Genomic DNA, 21611 nt, shown 5'->3' with positions numbered 1-21611 from the left:
ATACAGTGAACATAGACGATGCTGCCATCAGGGGCGGACACAGACAGCAGAGGGCCCCTGTGCAAGGAATGTACCTGCCCCCCCATCCTCCCCAAACCATACATACAGACATAAGTGCAAATGAAAAACATCTTGTTAATATGGGTCAATATGTTTACAGTATGTATATATATATTTTTCATAGTAGGCCATGCCTCTAACTCTGTCCAAAGCATAACTATACACACCCAGTCCCCTTAATGCCCCACATAGTAATTATTCCCCCTTTGTACCTGCACATAATAGTAATGGCCACATTGTGCCCCCTTCACAGTAGCTATGCCCAGATGTGCTCCCTTTACAGTAGTTATGCCCAAATATGTGCCCCCTTCACAGTAGCTATGCCAGATATGTGCCCCTTTCACAGTAGATATGCCCAGATATGTGCCCCCTTCACAGTAGTTATGCCCAGATATGTGCCTCTAACAGTAGTTATGTCCAAATATGTGCCCCGTTCACAATAGTTATGTCCAGATATGTGCCCCTCACAGTAGTTATGTCCAGATATGTGCCTCTAACAGTAGTTATGTCCAAATATGTGCCCCCTTACAATAGTTATGTCCAGATATGTTCCCCTTACAGTAGTTATGTCCAGATATGTGCCCTCTTCACAGTAGTTATGTCCAGATATGTGCCTCTAACAGTAGTTATGTCCAAATATGTGCCCCCTCACAATAGTTATGTCCAGATATGTTCCCTTTACAGTAGTTATGTCCAGATATGTGCCCTCTTCACAGTAGTTATGTCCAGATATGTGCCTCTAACAGTAGTTATGTCCAAATATGTGCCCCTCACAGTAGTTATGTCCAGATATGTGCCTGCATTGCTGGAAAAAAATGATGTTTTATTATATGCAAATGGGGGCGTTACGATTACTCCTAGAGACTCTGCTCTCTCTATAACTGCCGCACCATCTCCACTTTGACATGGCCAGTTGTGATGACATTTTCACTGCCAGGCCCTGCCAAAGTAGACAGGGAACAGCAGTTGCAAAGAAACTGGAGCCTCTACATGTAAGGGCAATGCCTCTGTCGCTCCTAGAGGCTCATTTGCATATAATAAAACATCATTTTTCTCAGCCATGTGGGCACATATGAACATGGGACCAACACAGATGTCTTCAGCTGCCAAGTGCTTATGCAACAGATCAGCCAGTGTCATAGGTACAAAACTGCTGACAGATGCCCTTTAAAGCAGTTGTCTGGGTTAAGAGCTGAACCCGGACATATCCCCTTCTCCTGCCACTCAGCCCCTCTGACATTTCATACTCCGATGCTCTCCCTTGGCCTGCACTGTAAAGCGTAGGGCGAGGGCTGTTTTGTTTACAGCCCTACCAGTGTTCCCAGTGATGTCACCGGCACTGATGAGTGGCTTTACCAGGCTAAGGCAGCGCTAAAGCCCATCCATTAGTATCGATGACGTCACCGGGCTCACTGCTAGGCAGAAGCCCCCCGCCACCATAGTACCCCTACAGTGCCCTTAGTACTAATAAGGCACCCCTAATAGAAATAAGGCCAATCTATAAGACACTCCTATGGAGCCCTCAGTAGTAATGCCTTCCACCACTGCCCACAGTATTTATAATGTCCCCTGCAGTGCCCCCTGTAATTATAATACCTCCTGTCATACCCCCTGGAGTTGTAATCTTCTCTGTAGTTCCCCCATACATTATAATGCCTGTCCTCTCCTACAGTCTTCTATACCATGCAGTCCCATGTAAATAACACCAGCCATCTCCTCCCAATCTTCTATATGATACTGTCCCATGTCAATAGTTCCACTCCTCTCTGTCCAGTCTTCTATACCATGCAGTCCCATGTAAATAACACCAGTCTTTTCCCACCAGTCCCATGTAAATAACCTCTATTACTTATATAGTCTTCTATAACATACAGTCCCATGTAAATAACTTAAACCCCTCCTTCAGTCCCCTACAACACATAGTCCCATGTAAATAACATAACTCCTTACCCTCCAGTCCTTTAAAATATCCAGTCCCATGTAAATAACACCAGTCATCTCCCTCCAACCTTCTATAACATACAGTCCCATGTAAAAAACATATCTTTCTTATAGTCTTCTATAAACATACAGTCCTATGTAACTGACACCCCTCCCCTCCCTTCAGCCTCTCTAACATACAGTCCCAGTTAAATAACATATGTCTTTCCCACTAAGCACGGAGGAGAGAACCACATCTCTGGCACTCACATTTATTCGATGGCATCACAGGTGTCCACTGCTGAGTGCTCGCTTTTTCTGCACTGATCACATGATAGTGACCTCCTCACAAGTCCTACCACCACTTCCAGTGTTGAAAAGGTCACATGACTATGATGTCATGGCAGGTCCTTCAGCTATGGAGTATAGGCAGAACAGGCAGCAGGTTCACAGTAAGTCCAAATCAGCCCCCCCCCCCCCCCTCCCACCCCAAGGTGACCAGGTTACCCTGGCAGAGGAAGGGAGGGAAAAAATAAATAAAAAATACCTTAGCTGGCACTGGGAAGGGGCCCCCTCCTTCTCTGGGCCCCTGTGCAGCTGAACCAGCTGCACAGGCGATATGTACGCCCCTGGCTGCGATACTGTACAAATGCTGCTCTATACCAGCAGAGGGTCCCAATAAACTGTGACATCTTAGGATCCTCTGTAGGCAGTACTGACGTCTGCCAGTGAAGTGCACCTATAAATAGTGCCAGGTGTGCTGCCTATAAATAGCCAATAGAAGCTGTATAAATACAATTGCATTCAGCTCCCTCTGGTGGCAACTGTAGGTAGAACAGCTGTAAAAGCACTTAGCAAACACTGCTAAGGTTAGGTTAGTTTAGCCTTGTTCCCTTTTCCTCGTGTATACGCCCCTGAGGATCCTGGTAAAGCTATGCAGCAATCCACAATAACACACACTCAAAAGAAGGAATCTAGTTATAGCTATTTGCAATGAATTGGGGGGTTTACAATCGCTGTAACACAAAAAAAAAAAAAAACACAGCTAAATGATATTAGGGGAAATGTTGTGACTCACATATGAGCCGCATTATGATCTCCTATCGGTATGTTTCTTTCCATATGTATCACCATCAGCCTATTTCTTGTGCAATAATCTACCCGTCAAGTCTGTGAAATTCCCGGAATCCAGAATGGTTTGCCATTAATTAGTATGGAGCCCTGGTTAATCTTCCTAAATGATGCAGTGAAGAAATATGATTGATAGACAAAGGGTTAACTGAACTGAAAAACCAGAAGTCTGCAGCTGACTCCCTCCCAAAGACCTGTGGCTTTCTGAAAATATGCACCAGAGCTGGCTGTTCCTCTGTGTCCTGGCAGTCAGGCAGAGAGGCCGAGGCTCCACGGTTCTGCTGTGTTTCTATTTAATGCACGAACCCTTACCCAAACCACCCCCCCCCCCCCCCAAAAAAAAAAACTAACAAAGAGAAAAATTGAATTAGTCCCTTTGCTAAATTAGTCTAGGCTGCAGCCTGAACCAACATGCCTACTAATCTTTCTTACATCTGATGAGGAATATTTATGTGTTACATTTTGCGTACATGGGATATCCCTGGAAACGTTCTTAACATCACATATACAGTTTCCTGTGGTGCGTGAGCGTGTCTATGAATTAATATGGAATGTTAAAGGGGTTTTCCAGTTTCCACAACATCTGACATATCATTTAGATGTGTCAGAAGATTAAGAGAGTGGAAGTTATTGAGCATTTAAACGATCCTTGTTTCTCAGGGATTGTGCAGTGAGGTTATGTGGTGACCAACTGATTATGGAGGGGTTATGTTTTTGTACCACTGTCCCTCCGTATGGAGAAGTTGCTGACAACTGCACATTTCAGGGAAAATGAGGTCTTATATGGCACGCCTTTAAATGCCTACAATTTTTTTCATTGGCTCACTACTTTGGCTGCTATAGGATTTCAAAGTGGAGAAACCCATGATACCTATGATATCTCCCTCTTAGTGGCCACCAAAAGCCAACTTGAGGTCAGATCCACAATCTTCTAATAAGTTTGAGTCCCCTACTAATCAGACATTTATGGCATAGCTTTTAATAAAACATTATGCAGCTGTCATCTGTACTGTACTACAAGTTTCAAATCCTCAACATCTTACTGTAATATAGACCCAAAAATTGAGCCAAAAAACAGGTGCCTGATACCAGCCTACTTGCTCATGGCCCCCAGACCAGGCTATATACTTACCATCCTTGCTCCTGGTTATTGTTCAGTTCCTTAAGATGCAACTTGTCAGGAGCCAGTGCAATCATGTCTGGAGCTAATCAAGAAGCAGGAACAAGGAGGCAAGTACACAAGCTCTCCTCAGAATTGGGTTATGTGACACAAGGATGTCTAATCTCAGTGGATATTAGTGCCAGTTTTCCAATATTCCACACGTAAAGCTTGCATTGGACATTTAAGCCGTGACCCATCTGTCTGTCATTGCTCTGCTGTCGCCTGATGACATAGCCAGTGGCTAACAGACACCCTGCCGCTAAGCTGACCGCCCGTAAACCTTTTATAAATTTGTCCATGCTGCATTGTGTGTGCCAGGTGGTGACAGGGGGATCATCAGGTCCTGACTAAGCAGAATGCTAGCTGGCCTTTTCAACCTCGCCCCCTCCATCCTATCTGCACTCACAGAGGTCAACTGTAAAAGCCATAAGTTGATGGCACAGTGGCCAGAGGTAATATTACATAGCACATCCACACCACATCAACCATGCAGGTAACTCTGAAGCTTATGCAGTTACACAGGTGGACACACAGGCGATAGAAGCCCACCATTGTCACATGTGACATGTTTTACCCGTATGTTACACTTTCATTACTGATCTAAATACTGTAGAACTTCCTTCAGATATGTCTGGTAGGGAGTACGTAGAGTAAAGGAGCTTCAAAGCAAATATCAAACTGGGCACCCATTATGGTAAAGGGTTTTGCCATCCTACTGTATGTAGTTCAAAACTGTTTGGTGTTTGTATCCCCTTCATCAACTTTCTAGGACCCTTAGGCCAATCACCTACTCCCTTGTCTGCTAACAATGCAGCAAAGCAAAGAAAGCAAAGAGGATTGGTTCCAGTGGCCTCGTAGTATCCACATGGACTGTGTCAATTGTACAAACACTTGTGTTAGGCAGGGTTCACATATGCGCTTTGAATGCCAGCACTTTGTTCTGACGGAGGAACAGCCTACTGGAGTTCACTGTGTCCAGCACAGCCAGATACCACTGTGGATCGCTGGATCCCCATTCACTGTAATGGGATCCGCCTGGGATCTGGACGCTTTCTAGCACATATGCCAGCTTTCAGCCAGGCAAAAAATGTTGCGTGTAAAATTTTTTGCCCAGCCAAAATCTGGCATGTATGCTGGATACAGTAAATTCCGGCAGTCTGTTCCTTCACCAGAACAGACTGCCACAGTTCAAAGTGCCTAGACATAGACCTTCAAACATATGATGGTCAGGTCCCGCCCAGATACTGTAAGTGATGCTCCATCTTTGGTTGTATTTATCGCTGCAATCTAATGAAGGACACTTAAAATAGCTCTTGAAATAAGTAGTTTTATAGGGACAAGTATTTGGTACATGCTGATGTTAAAAAGGAAGGTTTACAAAGAACATTTTGGGAATGCTTGGTTAAGATATTCAGATGCAATAGTCACCACAAATAAACCCATCTCAAAAACCTCAAGTAAAAGCAGACCTGATGACTAGCCAACAGATAAATGCAAATCAACAAGAAGCCATATCATGACAAAACCCCATCAGGTATGTCTACATGCTATGTTCTATTCCTAAGGGAATATGAAGACCTTTGACCAGCCTGTCCTCAACTTTAAAAGTAAAAATACTGAGTATGCACCCAATAAAATCTTATAAAAGTTCTGCATAAATATTACACATTAATTACACCAAAAGTCCTTGTGGAAGTACTTCCCATGGAATTGTGTGTGAATAAAAAATGATCAAAGTATGTCTAGAACTTGAAGGCAAATCTATCCTCCAAATAGCAGTTACTTGGTATGATTAAAGAGATGGAGTTTCTCTTGGTTCCTACATACAAATTATGTAGGGTGTTCAACACAATGTCTAGCTTGTGCGTTAGCAAAATACCCACTGAAGTGCAACTGGGCAAAATCAGCTCCCCATGCTGTAAATCAGTCCCAGGTAAACACACTATGGCAGCTCAGTGCATGCAGATGAATGCTGGGCCAGAAGCCAGGTGAAGCAATGTCTGAAACGCATAAGCTGAGCTCTTCTTTGGGTGTACACTGTACATGCAATATTTTTAAGGTGGAAATAAAGTTCTGTTTTCAACTTATCTTTGTATGCTGGAGAATTCCTCTCTTCTATGTAATTTGAGCCCCCAAATCATATGGCCTTGTTATTGTTACAACCTCTCTAATGCCTATGACTTTTAATATTAGATATTAGATTATCTTGCATTATGGAACTATAAATAGGTCAATCATATATTTTTGTGCAGAAATACTAGTAACTCGCTGTCCATTAGGCCAGATTCAGATTATTATGTGGTGACATTTTAGCACATATTACATCTGCAATGCCCAGGCATTGGATCAGGATCTCCGATGAGCTAAATACCATTTACCTGGACCTTGAGAGCTCTAGATGCTACAGCTGTTATGTACAAAGGGCTTAAACTTATAACTCACCTTTTACAAAAAGCTGACATTGAAGTATACTCTTTTTCCTAACGTTTATTTTTTGCCGATTTTTTTAAATTCCTTTTTTACTGCAAATGATTTTGGTGGTAGACATTTTGCCTGAGCTGTTGCTAACAGCTTTTTGAGATATGTTCACAGCAGCCCCATGGACCAATGGCACTATAAACAGGAGATGACTTATTGCCATCTACGGCAGAGTTATCTAGACATACTATGTGACCTTTGCAGAGGTCATTGTGCAGGAAGGGGGAGGAGATAAGCTACTGTGAATGATGTTACCTGTGTTATCTCCACAGAGGTGTTACCTGTTATTATAATCTTGACTGTGAAGATAATAACTTAACTACTTAAAAGTGATCTCTACAGTATACAGAGAGGCTTTTAAGAATCATATTAAATATAGCCTGTGACATGAAAAATACAAATAACCGCCAAAGCATCTTTAAAAATATGTTTACCATAAAAACTATTAAACATCAGATCTTTTTTCTGATTAAACAATCCCTTTAGGGGGCTACAAAACTCAGTAACATCAAAAGTAGACAGTAAGAGATTGCAGCACACGAAACCTGGTCATTAAAGGTGTTATCCCATGACTAATGTAGACAATAAAAACCAGACATCATCGAGTACATGATAATTGCTCTCTAATAAAGCTAGAACCAGCCCTGTACCTCACATGGATCCAGAGAGCTCCCCATTCATTGCTCTGCTACATTTATATGACTATGGCAGCTCAAGGGGAGTGTCTTTTCTGCTGCGGCTCAGGGGGTGTGTCCATTCTGCTGCAGCTTTCAACCTATTAATCACAGCCCCTCAGGTGACTGATGTGAAGAAATCAAGGAGATTAGCTGAGCGTGGATGAATCGAACAGCCTTCTTGATTTCTCTTGATTCAGTGTTGATAGGGTTAATGACCACTTCCCTTTTCTCAGCTGTTGCTCAGTGGTCATCACTTCTACCCTTTATAGTCTCACCCCAACCTTCTGACTATGCGGTTGATAGCTTCATTTGGGTTTGGCTGAGCTGGTGTGAGATCCTCTCTGGTGTTCCTGTTCTTCCATCTCTACAGAAGTTAGCTGTCGCGTTTGTCTGTATTTGTTATATTCCCTGTTGTTGTATCTGGGCCTGAGACAGAGACTTCCATTCGTCCATCTGGGGAGGAATGGGTTTTCTCTGGTCCTATACTTATCCCAGGCCTTATAGGGAAATCAGGGCCTAGGTATCCTGCTTATGAATATTCCTACCTTCAAGGTCTATTCATATTGATAGGTAGTCAGGGCCTGGATTAGGGTTGTCTAGGAGGTGACCTGTTTCTTCCCTAGTTTCCAGGCCCAGTTACTGTTCCCCGTCCCTCCTGTGTTCAGTGTGGAGTCCCCCCCACTGATCGTGACACTATCACAGCTAAGGAGGCAGTTGAAGAATAAAACGGAGCATGTGCAGCCATCTCAGTGAGCCAGACAAAGAGGAAGCAGGTGGCGCTATACAGATACATTTTATTAAATAACTCAGTGGCTAGGCAATTTTTTTTATTACATGCAATTACTAAAGGATTCAGATCCAGGTGCTGGTTTGAAAACCCCTTTAATGGAGCGCATGGACTATAGTGGTGCTGTTTCTGGAAAAAATGCAGACAACCCTTTTAAAATAATGAAGTAGTCCTATGCAAGGTAAGCTCACATGTAGCAGTTTTGTGTAGCTGACACTATTTTTCACAGTTTTTGCAAAAAAAAAAGAATGTTGTCATTTTTACACAAAAGGGTCAAATTATAAAATCATGCAAACATTCCTACCATAAAACCGCTGACAATGCTATATTATCAGCTGTGCCAAATGACTAAATTGATTTTGCTATCACTAATAACATTTGCAGGGCTGCATCTATATCAAGACTTATAAGGCAGCCACTGGCCTGGAGGTTTGACAAGAAGGAGATTACAGCACCCTTCTAATAGCAGGTTACACCCTCTGTATTGTTCATATACATTCTTCTCCTGGCAATTTTATGATCTGCAAATGCTAAGGTACATTTTAACCGTACAGTAATATCCAGCCGATGGAAACAGATGTTTAAGCTAGGGCGTAGTGCAAGCATAAAGTGGCATCTTCAGACATAAATCTACAACATCATTAGGTGGTAAATTGTTCTGGGATTTCACCTACCACCAACAGCTGAGACGATTAATGAGGGAGAAGAAGGAGTCGTTTCACATCATACGAAGCCTTAAGACTGGCATCCTTACCATTTCGCCCACGCCTCTTAGAGATCCTACAGCAACCACAACAGCTGCCTTTGCTCCCAAGCCATGCCCAATTTCCACTGCCTGAGATGCATACACAACCAAGCATATACTACTATCATCTTACCAATGCACAAAAAAAAAACATAAAGTCAAAACACATGGAAAAACAAAGGCAACAGAGAAAGCTTCCACTAGCATTCAGAAAGACACAAAACCATATAAAGGATCAAAACACCACAGTTCTAACTACATACAACAGACACAAACAACTGGAAGGAAGTGTCTCATCTGTAATTAAGGTAAAGAAGTTCGCATAAAGGAGATTTTAATACTGGCAAGCATTAGGTGGTGATGAGGCAGAACAATATTCTAGATGTATACATCATAGAAATATGATGGCAAACATATAAAGAAGATGTAAAGGATTGCTACATAGCACACTAGTAATGACAGCAAGTACAGTATTCCCGTCATATAGAAAGTGACACATACTAGTCATATTACCAGTAGGTTACCATAGGGAATGTGATATTGCTACACAAATTAGTGACACCACCAATTATTCCCATTACATAGAATATGATACTGTTACACATTCTAGTAATGTTACTGTCATATAGAATGTGATATTACTGTATACACTTGTAATGCCACCAATAAGTACTGTCATATAGAAAGTGATATTACTGGACACACCAGTGATGCCACCAATAAGTACTGTCATATAGAATGTGATATTACTGGACACGCTATTGATGCCACCAATAATTACTGTCATATAGAATGTGATATTACTACACACACTAGTGATTCCATCAATAGGTATTGTCACATAGAATGTGATATTACTACACACACTAGTGATGCCACCAATAAGTATTTTCACATATAATGTGATATTACTACACACACTAGTGATTACACCAATAAGTATTGCTGCATATAATGTGATATTACTACACATACTAGTGATGCCACCAATAAGTATTGTCGCATATAATGTGATATTACTACACACACTAGTGATTACACCAATCGGTATTGTCGCATAGAATGTGATATTACTACACACACTAGTGATTACACCAATAGGTATTGTCACATAGAATGTGATATTACTACACACACTAGTGATGCCACCAATAAGTATTTTCACATATAATGTGATATTACTACTCACACTAGTGATTACACCAATCGGTATTGTCGCATAGAATGTGATATTACTACACACACTAGTGATGCCACCAATAAGTATTGTCGCATATAATGTGATATTACTACACACACTAGTGATGCCACCAATAAGTATTGTCGCATATAATGTGATATTACTACACACACTAGTGATTACACCAATAAGTATTGTCGCATATAATGCAATATTACTACATACACTAGTGATTACACCAATAAGTATTGTCGCATAGAATGTGATATTGCTACACACACTAGTGATGCCACCAATAAGTATTGTCGCATAGAATGTTATATAACTACACATACTAGTGGTGTCACCAATAAATACTGTCTAATAGTGTAATCATTTACCAAGCTATCTAGTCAGTATGCTGTCATACTATTGCCCACACCATGATACCACCAGTAAAGTCAACAAAACTGATCTTTACACAGTGATAATATCCCAATCATTAGTAATGCCCCCAATTAGCACTGACCTGCATACTGTCATACTACTCAAGACACTGATAACACCAGTTAACATTGTCCCATATGCAGTAACACTATACCACACACTAGTGATGCCACCAATTAATACTATCCTATATACTGTGATACTACTTCACCCCACATGTGTTCTCCAGTTAATTCCATATAAACTGTTCTATATATTGTAATGCCACTATCCTATACTACCAGTACTGGCCTATACGTTGTAATACTACCACACACACCAGTGATGCCACCAATTAACACTTGCTGTCCCCAGTGGAGCTCACAATCATAATACTGTCCTATGTGCTGTAATACAACCCCACTCACACAGCAGTGATGACAGCAATTACTGTGCAGCACACTAATGATACCATCTACCAGTAATACTGCCACTTAGAGTGAGACGCATATTGAGATGACACATTGTGTATGCACTTTCATACAGTATATCTTATAGTACAAATACATACATACGCCAGCAATGCCACCAATCAAAACTTCCCACATTGCCCATAAACCCAGAGCTCTATAGATATATGTAAGTAAATTATAAGTGAACCCCCATCTACCCCGCAGATCTTGTCCCTGAATACTTGGGATGCATTCATTGCTTAGTTATATCAGCCCTATATGGAGGACGACAGAAGTCTATGTAGATAAAAGAGACAATAAGACCAATCTGCTTATTCACAGCATAGGCGGTTATTATGTATATTTAATATATGATTACGGTTATCACGTTATTATGCACTCATTACTAGCAATGGCCAAACATTGAAATTTTTTAAAGCATTTTTGTTATTTGAAAGTATCACTCATAACAGTTATCTGTCATATGTTGTACACATTAGGAAAACTCTATATAATGTGTGATTCTTCCTATAGATAGCCTAGCAATATACAGTGTGCCCCTAAACTCTAGAGCCGTCTGCCCAGCATCAGCCCTCACACCTGTTGCATCTGCACACAGCAGCAGTCTCACCTCTGGCGGAGTCTCTGTGATCCGGGGCTGTCTCTTTGTCAGTGTGTGCTTGCAGTCTTTAGACTTGAATCATTTAACAGCACTCCCCTCCTCTGCTAAGCACAGACAGATTGGATGTCCTGTATGCGCTCTGCAACTGGCTGTGTCTGTCAAAATACCTCTTCTCACCACAGTGAGCAGGGCCTGCTGACGCAGTCTTCCTGCCCTGTGCCTCCCTCTGCTTCCAACAAACTTCTGACTGTGCTTTCCTCTTTGTTTTGGAAATTTCCTCCCATCCACATTTTATCAAACTTTTGAAATACTTTCTATTCAATGCTTTTTCCACGCATATTTTTGGAGACCTTAAAGAAGCCCAGGTGTATCTTTGCTTACAATTTTTCATATTTTTAAGTGTCCCCCTAACAGTGGCATAAATAATGCCGTCATAAGAGTTCCGGGCACAGACCCAAAATATTCCAACTGCACGTGATCTCTGTTTCTAGTTGTAGTTATCTGTTTATGTGCATTTTTTGATATGTTCAGTTTATTTTTGGGTGCAGCGGTGGCGGAGTTGTGAGGAGGACCAGTGCTGCCATTATAGTAGGAGGTTCTGTGTCATATTAGTGATGCCAAGTATTGGTAAGATGGGACAAGAGAGTTGCTCTGGCTTCGTGGCATGGGCATGTCTGTGAGTCGCTATATGACAAACCTAAGAGGAGTCCATGGAGTGCTTTTGGTCAATCTTGTTCCCACCATGGAGCAGCTCTTGTGTGTGAATGTGGCAATCAGTCTACTTAAGAGATGTCCAATGCACAGCAGCTTCAAAAACCTGAGGTCAGTAGCCAGAAGAAGCGCAGTCGCGCAAAACGGCCGTCGCTACTTAGCGTTCTGGGAGATGCGAGTCCGCCCCAGGCCTGTTTTGATCTCTACTCATATCGATGAATAAAGAAGATTGATGATTCCAGTGGTGCGTGCCGCCTGTTCTTTTCTATGTCTACAATCAAGTGTTCTCCACTGTTCTCAGTTTTATGAAGCTGCGTGAGGAGGACATGATCCCGTAAGCAGCCACTAAAGCCCCTGTGTAATTATCTGGCTGCACCGAACCCCGTCACCTCTGAATGTCACTGTCACTACTGGTTGGTAACACTGAAGACTGTGCTTCTAGGCATGAGAAGAGTTGTACCCAATAAGGTACTGTTGAACGCATGACCTCTCTGTGTCCTATCTCTACTATTGCACTTTGAATGTGCAACTGCCCTGACCCAACTTCACACACCCAGCAGACAGATAGGGATTGTAAAGGTAAAACCAGGGGCACACAGAGATGAGGCTTCATAGCAATGATTAAATGAGGTCCCATACTACCACAACACCTAAACATGTTATCAGCTTCTTGTTTGCCTTCTCCCACTTTAATGTTCTTTGGGGTACTTCCACAAACCCCTTTTTGCACCCTAGTACTAGGGTGCAAAAAGAGTACTAGCCATGGTGCCCATTAAATGTGCCAGTGTCCCATAAACAGAGGCAGCCATAATACCCACACAACAAATGCAGTCCTAGTACCCCATCACAATGCCAGCCCCACTACCACCCACACAACAGAGGCTGCCACAGTGACCCATAATAGAGGCAGCCACATTGTCAGTGCCACCAGCATGTTCCTGTGATCATCACGCCTTGAAATATTTCATGGTACAGTTGGCGGCTGCACGGCTAGTGTATGTCTATAGTCTGTGTATTTTTCCGAACCTCGCTCTCATCTTCCTTCTTTATTCTCAGACACACCTATGCACACCTCTGCTTCCTTTTTCTCTCACACACAACGAAAGATCTCACATTCCATGGGAATGTGGCAAATATGAGATATTGGCATATAACAAGTTGCCAGCTGCCAAAATCAGCTTATTGAGATATAGGAGATTAAATGGTGAGGTGAATTTACGGCCATTGTGTATGTGTATTGTTTGCTTGGAAATTCCCGCACTGCAGATAAGCACCATCATCTCAGATCACTATAAGGCAGCGATTCAGCGAACACTCAGAAAACATGCAGCACTCCATTCTTACAATGGAAAAGGTGATCCTTTTAATTACCACATAACTGCGACGTTGCAAACCATATAATTCTTTCTGAAGAAACTAAATGTATTGCACTAAGTGTCATCACATTTCAACTACAAATTAACACATCTTATGTTACAGCATAATTCCATTTATCCTATAACGGCTCCTAGTAATTATCATACACAGTGTATAACACAACTAACATATAGTTAAACTGGGAGGAATTCTAGCAGGTAAGTATCCAAGCTTTAGTATTAAACCTAGCGAAGATTCTGGAATAGTTATGGGCTATGTACACCTTTTATTATTGCATTGTACTCATTTTGAGCTAAAAATTAATTTTTCAATTGGTCTTTGTTAAAAATGATGAGCCGTTTTCCCTGTACAGCTTTGAGTTTCTCTTCTAGCAGGATCTGTATTTTCTCTCTGCACCGTCAGGCAGGGAGCTGACGGGCTCCTTATCTCTGATCTCTGACCTTATAAACACTCATTAAAGCTCAATTCTTATCTTGTTGATAAGAATGTGGCTTAAATAATTGTTTATGACCTTTTATTAATTTAGAGATAAGGGTTATTAGATGACCGGCATAAAGTGATAGTGAAAGTACCATTCACACAACTAGAAAAAACAGTTAACCTTTTGTGACAGAACAGGTCAATATTTTTAATAAAGACCAATTGAAACAATGATTTTTAGTCCAAAATGAGTAAAATGCAATCATAAAGAAAAATTATCCCTGAAGGTTTACATAGCCTTTAATTTTGGTATTCCTCACGATTTTAACTATATGTGAGAGAAGATAAATGCTTGTTAGGCTGAAAACTACCTCTTGTGACTCCTCCATACACAGGCATGCTAGGCTCAGTTGAACATACATTGTCCTCTGGCAGCAGCATATCTCCCTATGAACAAAAGGATCGGGCATCCTTATCTGGGAGATAACAATGTTCAGCCAAGCACAACTAAATGTTCGCACACCAGATGATGCTCATCTTTTGTGTAGGGCTCGCTTAAAGGGGGGTTCCAGCAAGAAATACATTATTTCCAAAGTGTGCCAAATGCACGGTGGCTCAGTGGTTAGCATTGGCGGTTTACAGTGCTGGAGTCCTAGGTTTGAATCCAACCAAGGACTACATCTTCATGGAGTTTCTATGTTCTTTCTGTGTTTGTGTGGGTTTCCTCCCAGAGCCATACAAATAGGGAACCTAGATTGTAAGCCTGTTAGGGGACGTTGTGATGCTAATGTCTGTAAAGCGCTGCAGGATATGTCAGCGCTATATAAGTAAGCTAAACAAATATACAGTCATGTGAAAAAATTAGGACACCCTTTGAAAGCATGTGGTTTTTTGTAACATTTTTAATAAAAGGTTATTTCATCTCCGTTTCAACAATACAGAGAGATTAAAGTAATCCAACTAAACAAAGAAAACTGAAGAAAAGTCTTTTCAAGATCTTCTGTAAATGTCATTCTACGAAAATGCCTATTCTAACTGAGGAAAAAGATAGGACACCCTCACATGTATTCCCTCTTAAATTGGCTCAGATCTCACACAGGTATATCACACCAGGTGCACATAATTAGTAGATCGTTACTCTGCATGTTGAATGAGGCTTGCCCTATTTAAACCTCAGACATTTAGTTTGGTGTGCTCCTGACTGTTGAAGTGAGAGTGAGCACCATGGTGAGAGCAAAAGAGCTGTCAGAGGACTTCAGAAAAAAGATTGTAGCAGCCTATGAGTCTGGGAAGGGATTTAAAAAGATCTCAAAAGATTTTGAAATCAGCCATTCCACTGTCCGGAAGATAGTCTACAAGTGGAGGGCTTTCAAAACAACTGCCAACATGCCCAGGACTGGTCGCCCCAGCAAGTTCACCCCAAGAGCAGACCGCAAGATGCTAAAAGAGGTCTCCAAAAACCCTAAAGTGTCATCTCGAGAACTACAGCAGGCTCTGGCTACTGTTGATGTAGAAGTACATGCCTCTACAATCAGAAAGAGACTGTACAAGTTTAACTTGCATGGGAGGTGTGCAAGGAGGAAACCTTTGCTTTCCAAGAGAAACATCGAGGCCAGACTGACATTTGCCAGAGATAAAGTTGACAAAGACCAGGACTTCTGGAATAATGTTCTTTGGACAGATGAGTCCAAAATTGAATTATTTGGACACAACAGCAGAGGACATGTTTGGCGTAAACCAAACACAGCATTCCAAGAAAAGAACCTCATACCAACTGTGAAGCATGGAGGTGGAAGTGTCATGGTTTGGGGCTGCTTTGCTGCAGCAGGACCTGGTCAGCTCACCATCATAGAATCCACGATGAATTCTACTGTGTATCAGAAGGTGCTTGAAGAACATGTGAGACCATCAGTTAGAAAATTAAAGCTGAAGCGGAACTGGACCATGCAACATGACAATGACCCAAAACATACTAGTAAATCAACCAAAGATTGGCTGAAAAAGAAGAAATGGAGAGTCCTGGAATGGCCAAGTCAAAGTCCAGATTTGAATCCCATTGAGATGCTGTGGGGTGACTTGAAAAGGGCTGTACGTGCAAGAAACCCCTCAAACATCTCACAGCTGAAAAAGTTCTGCATTGAGGAGTGGGGTAAAATTTCCTCAGACCGATGTCGAAGACTGGTAGATGGCTACAAGAACCGTCTCACTGCAGTTATTTCAGCCAAAGGAGGTAACACTCGCTATTAGGGGCAAGGGTGTCCTATCTTTTTCCTCAGTTAGAATAGGCATTTTTGTAGAATGACATTTACAGAAGATCTTGAAAAGACTTTTCTTCAGTTTTCTTTGTTTAGTTGGATTACTTTAATCTCTCTGTATTGTTGAAACGGAGATGAAATAACCTTTTATTAAAAATGTTACAAAAAACCACATGCTTTCAAAGGGTGTCCTAATTTTTTCACATGACTGTACTTTATTTTTTAAAGGTGCGCCCAGTCTATTGCTGTCAGCCCAGGTCCTGGCACCTCCACAGGAGAGATTTTCCTGTGTCGGCACTTGATCCATGCTGTGTATGAAGAGACTAGTGCATTTCAAAGTCTTCAACAATAGTCTCTAAAAGGTGGCTTGGAGTTCTGTATCAGAAAATTGGAGCTCTGACCAATATATAGACATATTAAGAAATTGCCAGAACAGAATTTTCGACTTCTTCAGGTTGTAACAAACAAACTAGGTGGGTGGAGATGTACTGGCAGCAATTCATTTCTCAACATCTAATGTGTATGGGGGGTGTAGACAGACCAACAGTCTACTGTCATTGCCTGTTGGGAAGGACTGGAGCAAAAAATTAAGTGGTATTAAACTAGCAAGAGGCATTTATCATGTATAGAAAGTTAATACAAGGCACTTACTAATGTATTGTGATTGTCCATATTGCTTCCTTTGCTCGCTGGATTAATTTTCCATAGCATTATCATACCTCCCAACTTTTGAAAAGAGGAAAGAGGGACATTATGTGTGGCGTGCAAATTTTTCGCCACTAGACCATGCCTTTAACTCCGCCCAAAAATAAAGAAACAGCCGAGTGACCAGCCTCATAAACTTTAATACGTTAGAAAAATGTCCGTTTGATGACTGCTACCTTAACTGACCTCACATCGCCATTTTTCACATCCATGTACATATAGGTAGTGATGAGATAGATAACCGGAACCTTGTACGCCAAACTTGAAAACAGAAGTTAGCTCATCACTACCTATAGGCTAAATAACATTGCTCCCCTCCAACATACAGTCCCATGTAAGTAACATAACTCCCCTCCCTTCAAAGCTATAGTGCTAGGCAAATAACCACTCCCTCCCTCTAAGCAGAAGAACTACAGGTCCCAGCATATCCCAGACTCTCAGCCTCTTACATTGAATCAGTCGCAGTATGTTCTCTCCTGCTGAGCTCTGCCTACTGACGTCATCCCAGGTCCTTCAGCGACTGCAGACAGAGGAGGATGCTGAACGAACAAGTCCTCCTCAGAGCTCCACAGCCCCTCCTTCCTGATGATGAGGTTAGTGGAAAGTGTCGGAGGGGCAGCTGAGGTGAATAGTGAAGTGGGGAGTGGAGGGCTCCTTGCTTCACCATTATAATCAGCTGTCTCTGCGTCCTATGGAAGCAGAGACAGCTGAAAGCGGGACATACCTCTACCGCCCGGGACTGTGGGACAGCCACTAAAATCCGGGACTGTCACGTTGGGTCGGGACGGTTGGGAGGCATGCATTAATACTGCTCATATCCATTCTTACGACAACCCTACAGTCCAGCAGTGGTGGCCATGCTTGCACACTATAGGAACCAGTACCAACCTCTCTGGTGGCCAGGACCGTGGGAGCTCACATAGGCTGGTACGTTTTTCTATAGTGTGCAAGCACGACCACTGCTGATGGGATTGCAGGGTGGTCGTAACCATGGAAATGAGTAGTGTATAATGCGATGGGTAAATTAATCCAGCCAGCAAAGGAGGCAATATGGACAATCACAATACATTAGTAAGTGGTTTGCATTAACTTCCCGTACATAATAAATGCCATTTGGTGAAGGGAGACAACCCCTTTAACTTGAAATTTTAGTCTTACTGAAATATGTGTGCATTAAACCAGTCTAATATAGGATGTAATTTTTTTTGCATAGAGGCTACAAAAAAAGTTCACGGTCTACAAGCTCTCACACAGGGTGTATACAGATCTCATAGGGTCCCATAGCAAAACAGTATGGGTCAACTTGCACCACCCATTTTCCCAGTATATATGTGTCAATCACTGCCAGGCAATTCAGAACGCAAAGCGCAACACCCACACATTTTTTATTACCTTACTTTTTTTTATTAAGCAGGGAAAATTTCTATTTAACAAATTGCAATACAAAATAGCAAAAAAATAACATCCTTGGCCTCACCCACTTCATCTGACTTCTATGACAGTAAAGTGGAATAGGTGCTTCATAAATATGGCGCTCATTCTGACCACCATATTTCTTAATGTATTTGCACTAGACAACTGGCATAAATTTCCTGCTTCTCGTCTTTTATAATGCTGGCTGCCTTTAGCCACCACTAGGGGGAGCTCAGTAAATGGGAATTTATGCAGTTACAGTTGCCTGAAATGGAACTGTAATCATCTATTTGCACTGAGCTCCCCTTAGTGTTGGCTACATGAGTTCAGCGCTGGGCCCCCATCCCCCTGGGCCCCATAGCAGTAACCTGGTCATCCCCCATTGAAGGTATGAGCACCTTACCATAATAATATACCATCCAATGAATTGTACATGATGTTTGTGACTAAGGACAGAAAAGGTGTTACCTTCAGTAAAGTAATAGTACACCACAAAAGCGATGGTAACCCATCTGCAGTACCCCAGAGCAGGGGTACTTGTTTACTGCCTAATGTTTGTCATGTTATTTAATGTTGTTATATGCTCTGTATACCTGGTATGGTAATGTATGGAAGTGACAGAGTTAATCAACTCTGGCACAACCCTTACAGCAAGTTTCAGTGTAAATCCTGGATCTGCCCTTGCTGGGTCTAGAGCAGGGATCAGCAACCTCAGGCACTCCAGCTGTTCTGAAACTACAACTCCCAGTATCCTCCTTACTCATCTATGGGAATTACAAGAACAGCCAAGTACATGTGCATGCTGGGAGTTGTAGTTTCACAGCAGCTGGAGTGCCGGAGGTTGCTAATCCCAGGTCTAGAGAGTTCTAGACTGGAGTTAGCTAGTGGAGAAAGAAAGAGGAAGCAATTACATGTACTGTATTCCTCACAGGACTGAACTGCAGAAACTTACCGATCTCTGGATCATCTACAGAAAGGGAGAAAGAGGGAAAGAGACAAGGTTCAGACTGAGCACTAGAGTCAGGAAGGTATCCTGCTACCAAAAGACTTTACTGCAGTGAGGGACATTGTTAAGACACCCTTCACACATGGACACAACCTGGCCAGTAATGCTATGTGTTTGTCACTTTTTAACTGCGTTTTTTTTTAATATGTAACATCTCCCAGTTTTTACACGGCCCTTGCCACTTTTTAGGAAAGTGGGCGGGGCAAAGGTGCGAAGGGGATGTTGCCAGCAGCTGTGACAAGTCATAAATTAGGTGCAGTCCAATGCAGGGGATATCAAGACCAGCTCATAAAACACCAGTCTTTATAAATCTCCCCTGTATCCCTCAGTAGACATTACAGCCACCATTGCAAGAGTACGATTGCCCGCCATCAATTCTGCAGGTAGAGACTTAATACAGATAGGAAGGGAAGAGAGCCATCATTACCATCCTTGCCTAAATCCATACATCGTTATCTGGGAAGAGTCACACTCTGTACAATTGGAACTGTTTTTTTGCAATAGTTGGATGCACTACAACTCCAGTGTTGCACTTCAGTAAAAAGAGACATGAACTCTGCTACATCGGGCCTGGTTACTGGCTCCTGCACCATACGTCGGCCATTGCACTCTACACGCCCCAGCCTTGTATCCATACAAACACTCAACATCACGGGCATCCCCAACTTCCATCAGGCAGGAGCCTCAGAACCAAGATGTGTCTCGACAGAATAAAGGGTGTGCTGTGCCCTCCTTTCATGTCATTGGCCCTAGTGAGGAAGGTCACTGTGACAGACTTTCTACAGACGGAGCCACTGTCGCTTCCATTTTCCATTCCGGCTCCTCAGGGGCTTGTTGCATATCTACACTGCAATATTGTCGACTTCATAGATTTCTATAGAAATTGACAAGGTAAAGTAAAAACCGTGCTGCTCCAAACAGATGCAAGTCCGACCACTCCAGAAGATGTCGATACTCCACAATGCAACCAATCACTGTTCAAACAGCACTTCAAATCACACTTCCACTCATCTCTCCTGTAAATGGTTAGATAGACGAGCAAGAGATAGTGAAGCACCGCAGTAGATATTCTAAAATCAGCATTTATTGTACTCAATATCAAGTACTTAGACCGGTTTCCCGTCTAGCACTCAAGAGAGTATCGTCATCTTCTGGAGTGGTCGGACTTGCATCTGTTGGGAGCAGCGCAGTTTTTACTTTACCTTGAAAATTGAAACTTGGTGTGAACAGGACCCACCACACCCGAAACCTGCAGCACTCATAGTAGGATTGACAATTTGGAATTTGCTGTTTTATTTTTTATAGAAATTGAGATTGGTGCATTGGCAGAAGCTTCATATGGCTGAAACATGAATAAAGCAAATGCCATATTGTGATCCAGACAGCGCTGACTACTACCATCTGTCTGGTCACACATGCTCTCATCTTACATTCCCTCCACTGATGTCCTGTCTCCATAGTCTTATTCAGTCTGGGAATCTTTTTCAATTATTCACACCTACAGTGGCTTGCAAAAGTATTCACCTCCCCTTGACTTTTTTGTGTTTTGTTACGTTACAGCCTTAAGTTCAATGAATTGTATGTGATGGATCAGAACACAATAGTCTAAGTTGGTGAAGTGAAATAAGAAAAATATATAAAGAAAACTATTGTTCAGAAATAAAAAACTGAAAATTGGCATGTGCGTATGTATTCACCCCCTTTGTTGGGAAGCCCATAAAAAGCTCTGGTGCAACCAAGTACCTTCAGAAGTCACATAACAAGTGAAATGATGTCCACCTGTGTGCAATCTGTCACATGATTTGTCATTACATATACACACCTTTTTTGAAAGGCCCCAGAGGCTGCAACACCTAAGCAAGAGGCATCACTAACCAAACACTGCCATCAAGACCAAGGAACTCTCCAAACAAATAAGGGACAATGTTGTTGAGAAGTACAAGTCAGGGTTAGGTTATAAAAAAAATCCAAATCTTCGATGATCCCCAGGAGCACCATCAAATCTATCATAACCAAATGGAAAGAAGATGGCACAACAGCAATCCTGTCAAGAGACGGACGCCCACCAAAACTCACAGACCTGGCAAGGAGGGCATTAATCTGAG

At 42.1% G+C, this 21611-nt stretch overlaps 1 protein-coding gene across 3 annotated transcripts in view; it reads right to left on the bottom strand.

The window, feature by feature from the left end:
- The window catches only part of SYNPO (synaptopodin), a 124885-nt gene that overhangs the window by 35800 nt on the left and 67474 nt on the right, over positions 1 to 21611 (bottom strand). Inside the window, exons 1-2 of one of the 3 annotated variants that reach the window (XM_044281140.1) lie at positions 2528 to 3312; positions 2251 to 2396 (exon numbers count right to left, since the gene is read on the bottom strand). The exons of the other annotated variants lie outside the window; for them this stretch is intronic. Of the exons in view, the coding sequence (XP_044137075.1) occupies positions 2251 to 2266 (16 nt within the window). The 5' untranslated portion in view covers positions 2267 to 2396; positions 2528 to 3312. Of the gene's footprint in view, positions 1 to 2250; positions 2397 to 2527; positions 3313 to 21611 lie in introns of those variants that run through there. 3 annotated transcript variants of the gene reach the window in all.

This window comes from Bufo gargarizans, chromosome 2, assembly GCF_014858855.1.
Source record: "Bufo gargarizans isolate SCDJY-AF-19 chromosome 2, ASM1485885v1, whole genome shotgun sequence".
Classification (NCBI taxonomy): Eukaryota; Metazoa; Chordata; class Amphibia; order Anura; family Bufonidae; genus Bufo; species Bufo gargarizans.
Note: the sequence above shows the minus strand (reverse complement) of the source record. Positions and strands in the feature narration are given on the sequence as shown.